Raw genomic sequence first — 12473 nt, 5'->3', positions numbered from 1 at the left:
CAACGGCACGCGAGGAATTGTTCAGTTTGAGTTCTTTCACGATCACTTTCAGTTCGATGGTTACCAAGAACCTGCATTCAAAACAAAGCTCCAACTCACTGAGATGCCTCAAGAAATTTCTATACACCAAAGTGCTTTAAAGCCGATTGTGTGCCGCCCACAGATTGACTGAATCTGAGTTATTAGAAATAAACGCTTACGTAGCTCTTGTGTTCCATTCCTACGTCACGTCGTACTGACCCCCGAATGTACAGGCCTCGCAAGATCCGCTTAGGAGCATCTTCAACGTCTTCCTTTATCAGACACTAGAAGGCCGCCATTGGTATGGCACAGATGCCGTTCCACAGATGATGATAGTGATCAAAGTGGCCAGACTGAATTTCGGAAAGGGTCTATTCGAGGTATCGGCTTACGAGTAGTGTTGTAGAGACTATAGCGTCCCGCCTACATCTCCGGCATCGTTTTTCTTTTTTTTTTTTTTAATTCGAATTTCGGTTTATCGTTTTTTTAACGTGTACCACGCAGTAGTGATACACGACCGCACGCCGTACGATGCTCATCCAGACCGAAACAAGCAGGGGTGGGGATTGAGCCCTGGGGTGCTATGTTGCGCTTTTTGGACTCCCAGGAGACTAGGGCAAAGGAAGTGACGTCAACAACGCAGCAAATGCAGATTGGATGTTGATTTTGTTTTCTTCTGTCAACATCCAACCTGCGTTTGCTGTATCGTTGACGTCACTTCCTTCTCCTTCGTCTCCTGGGAGTCCAAAACGTGCAACATAGCCCCCAGGATCCCAAGATCCCCGGGTTCTGCAGCGCGAGCTTTCGCTCCACGTGCTTCGAGCTGGTGTGCGCTAGCCTAGAGCCACTCTGAAAATCGTCTCATTTCACAGAAGAAACAGGCACCGCTCCTCCAGAGGCCCGTGCTGTACCGCCATGCAAAGCGTCCTTTAGGTTTTTTTCCGCTTTTCAATTAACGAATGGAGATATCAACTAGATAAAGGTTGCCGCCCGGCGTCGCTAGCGGTACGGTTACCATAGAAACCTCCCAGGCCCAAAATGGAGATCACTATAGGCGCTTCTGACGTCGTGTATCTAGATAATTTTGCGTCGTGTCGCTACTCTGGCAGCTACGCTGCCATATAGAGTGGCTCTACGCTAGCCCACTCGGCCACAGATCCCCCCCCCCCCCCCCACTTAAGCCCCATTCAAAGCTGTGAAATCGCACTGTTTTTTTGTTTTTTTTAACTGCCACAGAACGTAGTCCTAGGGGATTGGCATCATTATTGCAAATCTGTGCCGTGGCGTCGCTGACAGACTCCTTTAAATCAAAAGGAATAGACTCTCTATATTCAACACACCGACTCCATAGTTTGAAATATCGTTTCACTTCTCTAACGTTTGACTAGGAGCGGAACCGTACTGAAAGAAAACGAGAAGAGGTGCAAAGCGCGAGGACCATTCGCGAGACCAGCGCTCATTAGAACGGAATCAATTGACGAAGAAGGGCGTTCTTTCACTATCTCTTTCCTTATTTTCTTAAAGTAACCTAAATTCGGCATTAGTATTTATTCTTATTATTTTTAGATAATTTATCGAACATGGCGGACATATCACCCGGTAAGTCGACCTCAACCTTTTTTTAACAGAATCTGCGTGTTTGTCGGTGCAATGCCTCAAGTCCTGATTGCCGATTCAATCACAATGGCAACATTTTAACCTCCGCTATAGATGACGCGCGTCCTTGTTTATGACTTTATCGCCAGTCAGAGTACGCTCACAACAAAACAAGAACACAGAATACGTTCTTACTCATTCCACACTCCTTGTGGTTCCCTTTGAGCCTACAGCTCCTGACGTTTTGATTTTCGGTATTACACATTTATGTTGTTTTTTCTTTCACGGAAGTAAAAGTATCATGATGCTGCACTTGCCTTGTCTACATCAACACAATATTTTCATCCGACGACATTTCGCTATAGTCTGAACTGCCTGCGTTAGTTCGTCAAGAATGAACATTCTATAAATAACCACCACGAACAAGAGTGACATGCATCCTTAATCGCAGTCGCCTGTCACGCGTTAGACGATATTTTGGGGACTTTCACTGTCAGAGTATTGCCCTAGAAAAACTCCCCCTCTGCAATTCGCAATCAAACTTCTACACCTGTTTCAATGGCGCTTGAAAGACCATCAAGAAATATATTTTTGTTTTAAAAGAATCGGCGAACCAGCGCACGCCAAGCAGCACCCACACCACGTAAGATATTCAAAGCATAGGAACAGCCTCCTTTACTTGCGTGGAACGTCATCATTGGGTGAAACAGCGCACAAGATTTACACACAGAAGACAGGCACACAAGAAACACACGTACATTGCACTGTTTTATTTTGTGTGTGTGTTTTTTGTGTGCCTGTCTTCTGTGCGTAAATCTCGTGCACTATTTCACCCAAGCATGAACAACTAACCAACTGGCCCAAACCTCCGTCCTCTCGAACGTCATCACCGAACAATGGCATCAACTCAGTGACTGCGATCTGCAGACGATCCTGAACCCTAAAGCCGAGATCCCACTGCTCATACATAATACAAGAGATAGTTTGAAAACACGAGATACCGCAACAATATCCGGGGTTCGAATGCCGGATGCCAACTTTCCTCCTTGAACTCATTGCCATGCATGCATTCGAAGCACGGTTCTCACGGTGACTCGTGTTTGAATTATGCACGAACGCATAGATTTAACATGAGGCCCATGGACGAACACTGAAACGTCACTCGTGTCTCATTTCTGTTCGCGCTCATTTTCACTGGGATGACCTGGAAATTCCATCGCATGGGCTTCGATCAACCTAGGTGGTATGGGCAGCATGCGCACAGTCAATATCAATCATTGATTTGTCAATTTTAAAAGGAGTGCTTTTAATACGCCTGTCAGACGGGCTGGTTAAAGGACTTCAAAAGTAACTTCTTTAAAAGATTGGCGAACCAGCGCAAGCCAATAGGTAAGAGATCATTACCCGATTCGTCGATGTTTTAAACATTTTCGTTTCGAAGTCGTTTCACGTGCCTGTTTGACACAGTAAAATTTAATGTCATTTGCATCGATTGACATTATGTCACGTGCCAATCAGGCTGGTGCACACGCGATGCTCGTAGTGAGGATCGCGAGCTGCTTCACTAATCACCGAATGTCGTTTGATGGCAGTGTCATTAAATGCTTCCGTGTGGCGGGGTCAAGCACCCGTAAAACCGTTGTATTGGTTCTAGTTGTTTTTCTGCATGAACTCAGTAGTGGCTGCCATTTGTTCCTTTCCAGGGACCCCTGATAGTAAGTACTCGAAGTCCATCATCAATCGGGCATATTCACCTACCCAGCCGAAACGAACGTTTTCTTTCTAGTAATATACGTATCGTTTCAGCGATAGAACAAAAAAAGAAGTCTTCAGCCAAGGTCCTCACTACGCTTTTTCCAAGGGTGAGCACTCGCGAGACGACATTAGGGAGGCCGCACCGCAGCAACGCGTGCGGGCCCTCGGTTCTTTTCTCTCCCACGCAGATTCCGAAGGTGACCACGGTGCTGCTGGAGTTCTTCATCAAGCGAGAGAGCAAGGTGTCCCTCTTTCGAGACCCCCTCTCGCACTTCTGCCAGGAGCAGGTGGTCCTGGCGGCGCAGGACTGCCTCCAGAAACTCAACCGCCAAGTGATCACCTTCCAGGACATCCGGGACATGATCGAGAATCTCATCGGTCTGCACAGTCTCGTAAGCGGGCACTCGACATTGAGGAAATGCAATCACTCAAGTTTGGTCCTTTTGTCTTTCAAAATCAATCCACCTTTTTCTTTTCTTCATAAATTGTCCGTTTGAGGTGTTTGCGCAAAGAACAGGCGTGCATACCTCGGGCACCGGCACAGGAATTTAGCTTGTGCTTGAATTCATGGAAGGTGAACTGTTTAATTGTTCGCATTGCAAAACCTCTGAAACCATTATTTTAAAGAAAGGTGAATATTGGCCACAGCAGTGTGCTTGCAGGCTACGTGCGCGCTTCCAGCCAACGTTGGCCAGATCTTCCGCACCGTCAAAACTGTTTTAATTCAGTTTTAAGGGTACATTACGCCCTCAGCTTGCACTTATCACGATATGTGAAAATGACACTTGACGTCGTTTTCGGATAATAGTTCCCTTTGTAAAGCGTCTGATTAAAATATCTGGATACGTCATATGCAGGATTCAGTGCATTTGAAACCTGCGCTTATAAACAAACAAACAAATTTTAATTGCGAAAGCTGTTAATGGCGAGGTTTCGCAGCGGGTCTTCGGTTGTGTTTCCTGCAGTGTTGTAGGCGTTATCTAAAAAAGTAACGAAGTACGTTACTCGTTAATCGCAAACAAAAGGAACGCTTGACCGATTTACATTACCTCAAAATAAAAGGAACGCGTTCCTGTCACTGTTACCAGTAAAAGGTAACGCGGGTTGCTTTTGTGTTACTTTTATTTAAATTCTGAAATCAGACGTTTTACTGTTTAGACGTCACAGGTGTGCATGAACGCCACATTTCAAGAAATAATGTGCCCATGCAAAAACTGAACCTAATTGCCTTTCCTTTTTTACGGTTTCACCTAAACACTTACAAGAAAAGATATCAAAGAAAAAGAGAAAAACTCAGAAATTGACATTGCGTGGCGTCTAGAAACGCAAAAGAATATAAGTGTAATTTTTATTAAGTTGGGGAAGATTATGTAATGAGTAACGTAACTACGTTACCCGTTGCTCAAAATAAGTAACAGAAGTGCGTATACTGTTTTCGAAATGTAACGAGTACTTACAAGTTACCGAAAAAAAGTAAGGCGTTACCGGGAACGCCATTACTTGTAACGCGTTACCGCCAACACTGGTTTCCTGTGTGTTGTGTTATGACGTCGCAGTGTCGTCCTGTAACGTCATTGTATCACATGTCATAAAACAGCGCACAAACAGCAACCCTGGAGCTTGCAAACCTCAGCCAGCAAACCATCGTCTTGATTAAGCATTCCTCATGAGACATTTGCTGGCCTGATGATAAAAAAAACAGTGAGTTGTTTGTAAATATATACACTGTTAAGCCGGGGTCGCACTGCTTGCTCACGGTGAGAAGCTCGCTATGGGCGCTTGTTTTCCTCACTATAGGAGGTATTCAATGGCGGCCATAGCAGTGTGCGCGTCTGCTGAGCGCGTGCTGGTGGCGAGCTTCCACAGTTCTTTTGTAAAGAGCATTCCGCAACCTCAAGATTGCCGGTCTTAGCAGCTCAATTATGTGGGCTCGTTCTGAGCATGCGCTCTAGACAGCACCCACAAATATGGCGCCCAGTGAATACTCCTTATTGGTAGTGCACGTGCTACCCACGCGGTGGTTTTGATGTTCAGAGTGCATAGAAGCTTGGCATTGCACTTGATTGCACCAGCAGATGAAGGTGAAGTGTGCTCACTCTGGGTTGTGAAAAACTTCCACCAGGCGGCAATACCCAACCTTATCGCCACGAATGCGTCATCCAAAAGACAGTCTGCAAAAAGATTCAAGCGCAAATCACCACGAGATTCGTGCTTCGAATACCGCATGGCAACCAGTTCAAGAAGAAACTTGGCACGCGACATACGAACCCCGGATATCGCGGTGACTGATATCTGGTAGACAATTTTTTGTATGATGTATATGCAGTGTGACCCCTGCTTAAAGCAGGGATCACATCGCTCGTAGGCTATGCAAACGACAACCTGGAAAAACGAGTCACCGCAATATCCGTTGTTCGAATGCCGCGTGCCAAGTTTTCTCCTTGAACTCAAGGCCATGCGTAATTTGAAGCACGGATCTCGCGGTGACTCGAGTTCGAATATATGTGCAGACTGTCTTTCGTATGATGCATCCTATGTACGAGTTGTAGCTTAGCACCCATGTTTCACGCTGCTACTCAACGCAAAGCGACAAACGCAGATGAAATTGTTGGTTCCGACAGTGCCTGAAAAGAGCTCCAGAGACAGCCAAAGAACTGGGGACTACTGTGCGCAAGCTGACCATCATCGTCGGTGAACTGGCCACCTCCCTGGAGAAAATCTGCGAGGTCAGCGTCACTGATTGGATGGCTATTGGCGACAGCGTGATCAGCAAAACGGAAAAGGTACTTAAGCCCACCTTGACAAACTAAATACATAAAGTCCGGTTGGAAATCTCCACACTCAGCTTTTCTAAAACTGACAGTTTTAGAAAAGCTGAGTGTGGTGATTGGTTCTTGGGCATCTTATTGTCGAATGCCGCTATCTCGTTGGTTGCGGAGCATAATCAGATGCCGGGGACTCAGCACTCCCTGCGTTTATTAGACCGCCGGTGACTATACTACCCTTGTGTGCTCAAATTAACTTAGAACGAAAGAAATCTGTTCAATTAAGAAACGATCGGAATCAGTCAGCATCTTAAAAAATATAAAAATTGTACTTCTGGTGTAATAATGCAGATTAATTATGCTGATTTTGACTTGGTTTGCATTTGCTTCAACCGCAGATGAACTTGGAGAGCATCCCATCGTACACCACCTTCATACCGAAGATGAAAGAATTCAAGCCAATGAAGCTCCTAGGGGCTGGGGGATTCGGGTAAAAGTTCTTCGTACTGTAATCGGCAAAAAGATCGAAGAAGATTTTTTTAGTTATTCGCTAAGGACAACAGTTACGAAAATATATTTTTCTGGTAAAATTCGTATTTAGCTTTTACCTTTCCAGTTGATAATGCTTTCGTTTTGGAGCAGTTACGACATGAGCTTATATAGATGTGCCATACGAAAGGGTGCCTGTACAATCAAAACGGTTGAGCAGTTATAGCATATTTAAGTTCCTTCATTACTGTTCATGAGAATGACTTCGAATTAATAATCAGCTGTACTTAAGAGCCTTGCAAAGCTCCTTCATCGATTTTTGTTAAAGAAGCCACCGAAGAACCCAGTAAATATCACGACATTCCTTTCTTGACGAAAAGTTTCGTCTGTTGAAGAAAATTAAGGAGTCACATGGCTGTGGTACTGCAAAAACAAACTAGAAATTTATCTCGTGCGCTTTCATTAGTTTCACAGAAATTCAAAGGTTCTTATAACTACTGTCAAATAAATCTAACTCTATGGCGTGAACTTGTGACGTGAACTTGCGTGAACTTAGGTGAAAAGTGAAATTATTATTGATTGTTTTTTCTTATAGTAAACAGCACACCAACGATTTTTGTCCGGTGTATATGGGTTTGAGTAATGTCAGTTCCAGCTTGCTTAGGTGACTATCTAGAGGTTCTGTGTAACCTTTTGGTGACATCACACAAAGCATTTTGTTAACAAGGGCATGGAGCTTACCAAACGCGCGTCCAAATCAAATGCCTACGATGTTCACTCTTGAGAGCGCGCTACGTCGACATTCCCCCTCCCTTCTGCAGGGCGGTCTACAAGGCGCAGTTCCTTCCCGCCAACTTTGTGTGCACCGTGAAGCTTGTGGCCATGGATCGCTTCACGCGCCACAAGCAGGCCTGCATCGACAAAGTGGTGGCGTCCGTCGTCCGGAGTCCGTTCCTGGTCAAGTACTACTGTTGCTTCTGCGCCAAGGCAAGCACCCGAAAAGAACTCTGTCAATGCTGGTGCTACATCCGTTTTTGTTGACAGGACTCCTACGTCACTCTGATGGAGTATGTCCCCGGAGTAGACGTCATGCGCGTGATCCTTAAGGCCGCCTACTTGCCTATCGAGCACGTCCAGATAGTAATGGCGCAGCTCATATTAGCCCTGGAGCACCTGCATCTGCGGGGATTTCTGCACAGGGACGTCAAGGTGTCCAAGTAAGCTGAACGTCCTCTTAGGAGTGTGAGTTCGGTGCTTGAAACGTGCTTCCCACAGACGTAGACCCAACCTTTCCAGGTCTGTCTCTTCGCTGTCCGGCTTGTAGCATCACAACGAACGTTGTGATGCTACAGGGACGTCAAGCCATCAGGAATACCTTGTTGTCCTACCTCCATCTCCATGAATTGGAATAAATAAAATTATATTGAACAGAATTGAATTTCTAGCTGCCGCTTTTCGCGACCCTGGCCGTTGCACAGCAGTGGAGGTGGATGCGGCCAACGCCTGTACTGCGGTAGCTGTAGTCGGCCAGCCAACAGAAACTCGAGTAGCGTCGAATCGCAAAACACTGATGACAGCGATGGTTGCCCCCGCCTGCCCTCTGCACTAACACTCTTACTACAAACCACCAAGTTCGCGACGGTTGATAGCACAAAACACTGGGTCCCATGAAAAATTTTGTTGCCCGGGCACTCCAACACACGGACGGCAAAATGTTTACAAGTCCTCTGGGCGCCGCCACCTTGCTGCTGGCATGTGTAGCTGGTCTGATGGTCAAGCCTTGATAAGGCGTGCCCACTGTTGCCATAAAAGTGCTCAAACACATCATTTCACGTCGACTCTGGCGGGACTAAATTTATGAAGCATGGCTGCTTGCAGACATCTATAGGTTTATCAACAAAAACAAATGAAAGACGCGTTCCAAGTACCGCGGTGTGAGTACGCGCAAATCACCTGTAATAGACCCTTTTCAGAAGTATGGTAGCCCTCTTCACAGCTTTGAAAACCCTAATATATGACTAAACAGTCAACACGGCGAAAAATGCAGTCCTATAGCCACATATGTACGAATGGGTGTCCCTCTTGTACGTCAGGACTGTTGAGCTCAACGGTGTCTCAATGCAGATGCCACCGTACAGTATTTTCAGATCCACCAAAAGAGAGCAATTTTGAAAGGGTTTCATAGCTTTATCTCACACACATCTTTTTGCTTAGTCATCGTCCTTCTGCGCGCTTTCAGTGTTCTAAAGCGCTTAACAACTAACCCGTACACACTGCCACTTCCATTTCCCCCGAAAGAGTCGTCGTCAACTTTGGCTTTTTAATCTTTTTCAGTATGATTATAATGCCAGGAGGTCGCGTGAAGTTGATCGATTTCGACACCAACAAGGTCTGCCTCGGCCACTGTGAGTAGATTTTAGCGCTCTTTTCTGGCAAATCGGAAGTTTGTGAGAAAAAATAAAACTTAAAACAAACTGCTCTGAAGCTTCCCACGATATTTTTCGCAACTTTCAATGCGAAAGCATTAACTGTCCCATGGAGCGAACCGGCTTTATCAGCTTTTGAAGCCGCGCCAAACGGCGCTTAAACTTCCCTGTCCCAATGTAGCGAAGCCTGTCGTCTGTAGCAGCGATCTGATGGATGAACTTCCATTGGCTGGCGCGCGTCATAGTTTTGAAGAACGAGGCTCCCATTGGCTCTAGCACGACGTAGTTTCAAGGAACGCTACCAGAGAAGACCACTTCATGGTGGCACAGCGGCCTGGCCGCCGGTAAGAGGGTGCGGCTGGCCGGCGAGTCAGCAGAGCCCGCACGGGCAGACTCCTGAGTGGCTGCACACCCGAGCTCAGCGCGGCGCGGCCACTTCTTTGCTTTACCTTTATTATCTTCACTGATTTATATCTATTGTTCGCAATTTTAGTAGAGCTATTTCATACTTTAATTTAGATCCAATTTTTTTTTCTATTCTATACTGACATTTACAAAGTTGATCAAACTGTTGTATTATGTATCTTGGAATAATAAACGAGAGTTGCAGAATAAAGCTAAGGAAGAAGAGCCACATAATATTGCACCGATTTGCAATAATCACTTTATAAAACTTTATTTGCCAGACAACTTTATTTTTGTATCGAAGCTAGAACGGCAATAATTTGTACATTCAAAAATCACGTAACAGTGACTCCAAAACATGCATTAAAACCGATGTAGCGTTGAGAGTGTTGATGTTCTAAATGGGAAGCCCTAGAAAGCGAGATTATCAATGTTTTATTTTGGAGAGATTGGGAGAATCTCTACACTTTACATGCAGTTTCCAAGCGACTCGTGAAAGGCTACTTTGCCAGGACAGCCTTTGAGTTCCACGACGGAGAGTCTGCAGGGACGATTCCCTACATGGCGCCCGAGATTCTAAAGCGCAGGCCTTACGGTAAGACGGGGAGAAAAGCTGTAAACTCTAGAAATTGTCCGAAATGCACGGTTCCTTGCAGGAAGGGCCTGCGACTGGTGGTCTTCGGGAGTAGTCTTCTACAAATTGATGACGGGAAGGGTCCCCTTCAGAGGGCGGACGAAGCAACTACTTCGGGACCGAATTATCGGTGGTAAGCGCACCCGGCAGTGAGCATAATGAGTTTGACGAATACAAATCTATTAAAACACGACGCCTATACTTCGTTTCAGCTTCGGTCCAGACGCAGCCAAAGCTACAAGCGCGAGCTCCGGGCTTTCAGCATCCCTCCCAAGCACGCGCGCTCGTGCAGTGCAAGCACCGTTCTGGGCCACATGCTCGCGCTTGTAGCATCGGCTGAGTCTGGACCGAAGCTGAAATGAAGTATAATTAATCCTGAAAATTGCTGTCTCAGAAATGTCCTCGAGTACAAAAATATCGTTCTGCAGCATTTCAATTGTATTTACATCTTGTCCAGTGGACGAACCTAACCCATAGCAGCGCTTTTATTTTTTTTTTTTTTTTTTCAAAATGCAAACCCCCACTGGCACTCAGCAGTTTAAACGTCATGCCAAGGTTAAGGACGTCTATCATAATTTTTATGTAAAGTCAGAATAGATGGTGCTACGAGATGAGGGACCTAATCAAGCAGCACCAAAAGCGCAACGTCACGACGCCCGTCATCTTTCTGTCCATCTGCTGTCATTCGATAAACTAATCAAGCTCAATGAGCTGGCTGCGTTTTTAGTATATGTGTTCGCCTTTGAATTCTCTCTGACTTGTGGTGAAATCAGACATGTATAACTTACCCAGAAAAAGTAATTGGGTTAAGTTACTGAGTATTAGCCTTAAAAGTAATTTGAGTAGAGTAGAAATTACTCAACTGCAAAGTAACTGAGGAAATTGCTAATTACGGTAAAAAAGTAGCGAATTATTTTTGAAGTTACTTTGATAACTTTTTGCAAGCCAAGCCGGCTTGCGAAGAAAAGCACGCCACCCTTTTCCGGACCTGCTGTACGGATAAAGTTTACTCCATCCCTTTCAAATGCGGTGCCGAGTACATAGGAAAAACCTGCCGATGTATCAATGACCGCTTGAGAGAGCACGAAAACGAGGCCACTTCAAGAACCGACAACCCCATTCATCCGATCGCGGTTCACGCGAATGAATGCATTGGATGCGCGCCTGACTTCGCAGGAACCAAGACAAGAGGGGGACACCGCAATCGCCACGGACGTGAAATCATCGAATCTTTTCTCATCCAGAACGCAGAAAACAACGTTTCATCGGCCTCAGTAACCTTATCAAGACGGGAATTAGAATTCCTCAAGCCTGAACTTGAAAAATATCGCAACTCCACGTAAATACACAACATCACGGTAGTTCTGCCCGTGCCTCGTGGTTCCCCCTTTCCTTCTTCTATCACGCCTTCCATCTGCCAGTTTCCCTTCCCCTTTATCACTCTTCCATCTCCCAGGTTTCTTTTCCGTCCCCCATATCAACCTTTCCATCTCCCTGTTAGCCTTCCCCCTTATCAACCTATCTTGTCGGGGTCTCGCTCAGGGTGCAATGTCTTTGCCCAAAATAAACGTCGTTGCTAAATGAAAGAAAGTGGTTGTCCTGTGCTTATAATGCAATTAAATGCGAAGGTGCAAGCGACCTGGACAAGAATGTCATGTCCTGTGCTTGTCCTCTGTGTTTTATTCTTTCAATTTTATGTATTCATGTTCAACCCGCTCGCCTTAACCAATTACTTTAATTTTTTTTTTATGGTGACAAGAAAGTACACAAGTTTTGATCCGTTAGAGAAATTGTACTAGCCAAACATGAATCGGCTTGTTGTTTTCGCAGAAATACTTTAATAGCTGGTTCTGCTTCTGCGTCCCTAATTCTTTTTTTGCTTTTCTGTTCTTTGGTCAATGATGTACCGCGAATGTATCGTTTCTGTTTTGAGGTTTAGCACTGCCTGAGCTTGATTTTTTAGACACTATTGGCTTGTTTACCGTGTTTTGTAAAGTACATAAAAAAGGTACTTGAAGTAAAGTACAAAGTAAATGAGAGGTTATGTACTTCAAGTAAAGTAGAAAGCACACCTGGTGCAATGTACTTGAAGACACGTACTATAAATACTATAAATACAATATATTTCAAAGGTAAACCACGAGTACTTTTCACAGAATCTTTCATGATACCCTTTTATTTCCTATATATAGAGTGTTTCTTTTTTAACGGGTACGCATTGCTTTATGGGTAATCGCAGGTGCATCAGTTTTTTAGAAAGAAATGATAGCAAATATTGTATAAAGTCAAGTCGCCACAGATTAGTTGTTTTACTCTCGCTGGCGAGCTATTTGACACAATGAACTTATAAGGCACTTATTTCTGTCGGTCTTATAGCCGCCG

The 12473-nt window shown here is 45.1% G+C and overlaps 1 protein-coding gene across 1 annotated transcript; it reads left to right on the top strand.

The window, feature by feature from the left end:
* The first annotated feature begins 1601 nt into the window (after positions 1 to 1601).
* On the top strand, positions 1602 to 7847 carry LOC121048607 (microtubule-associated serine/threonine-protein kinase 2-like). The gene is made up of 7 exons (XM_040505123.1): positions 1602 to 1620; positions 3424 to 3479; positions 3561 to 3764; positions 5994 to 6155; positions 6536 to 6627; positions 7448 to 7613; positions 7671 to 7847. The coding sequence occupies exons 1-7, from the start codon at positions 1602 to 1604 to the stop codon at positions 7845 to 7847; spliced, it is 876 nt and encodes a 291-aa protein (XP_040361057.1).
* Positions 7848 to 12473: the final 4626 nt, after the last annotated feature.

This window comes from Ixodes scapularis, unplaced genomic scaffold (genome assembly GCF_016920785.2).
Source record: "Ixodes scapularis isolate PalLabHiFi unplaced genomic scaffold, ASM1692078v2 PGA_scaffold3__209_contigs__length_174095766, whole genome shotgun sequence".
Lineage (NCBI taxonomy): Eukaryota > Metazoa > Arthropoda > Arachnida > Ixodida > Ixodidae > Ixodes > Ixodes scapularis.
Note: the sequence above shows the minus strand (reverse complement) of the source record. Positions and strands in the feature narration are given on the sequence as shown.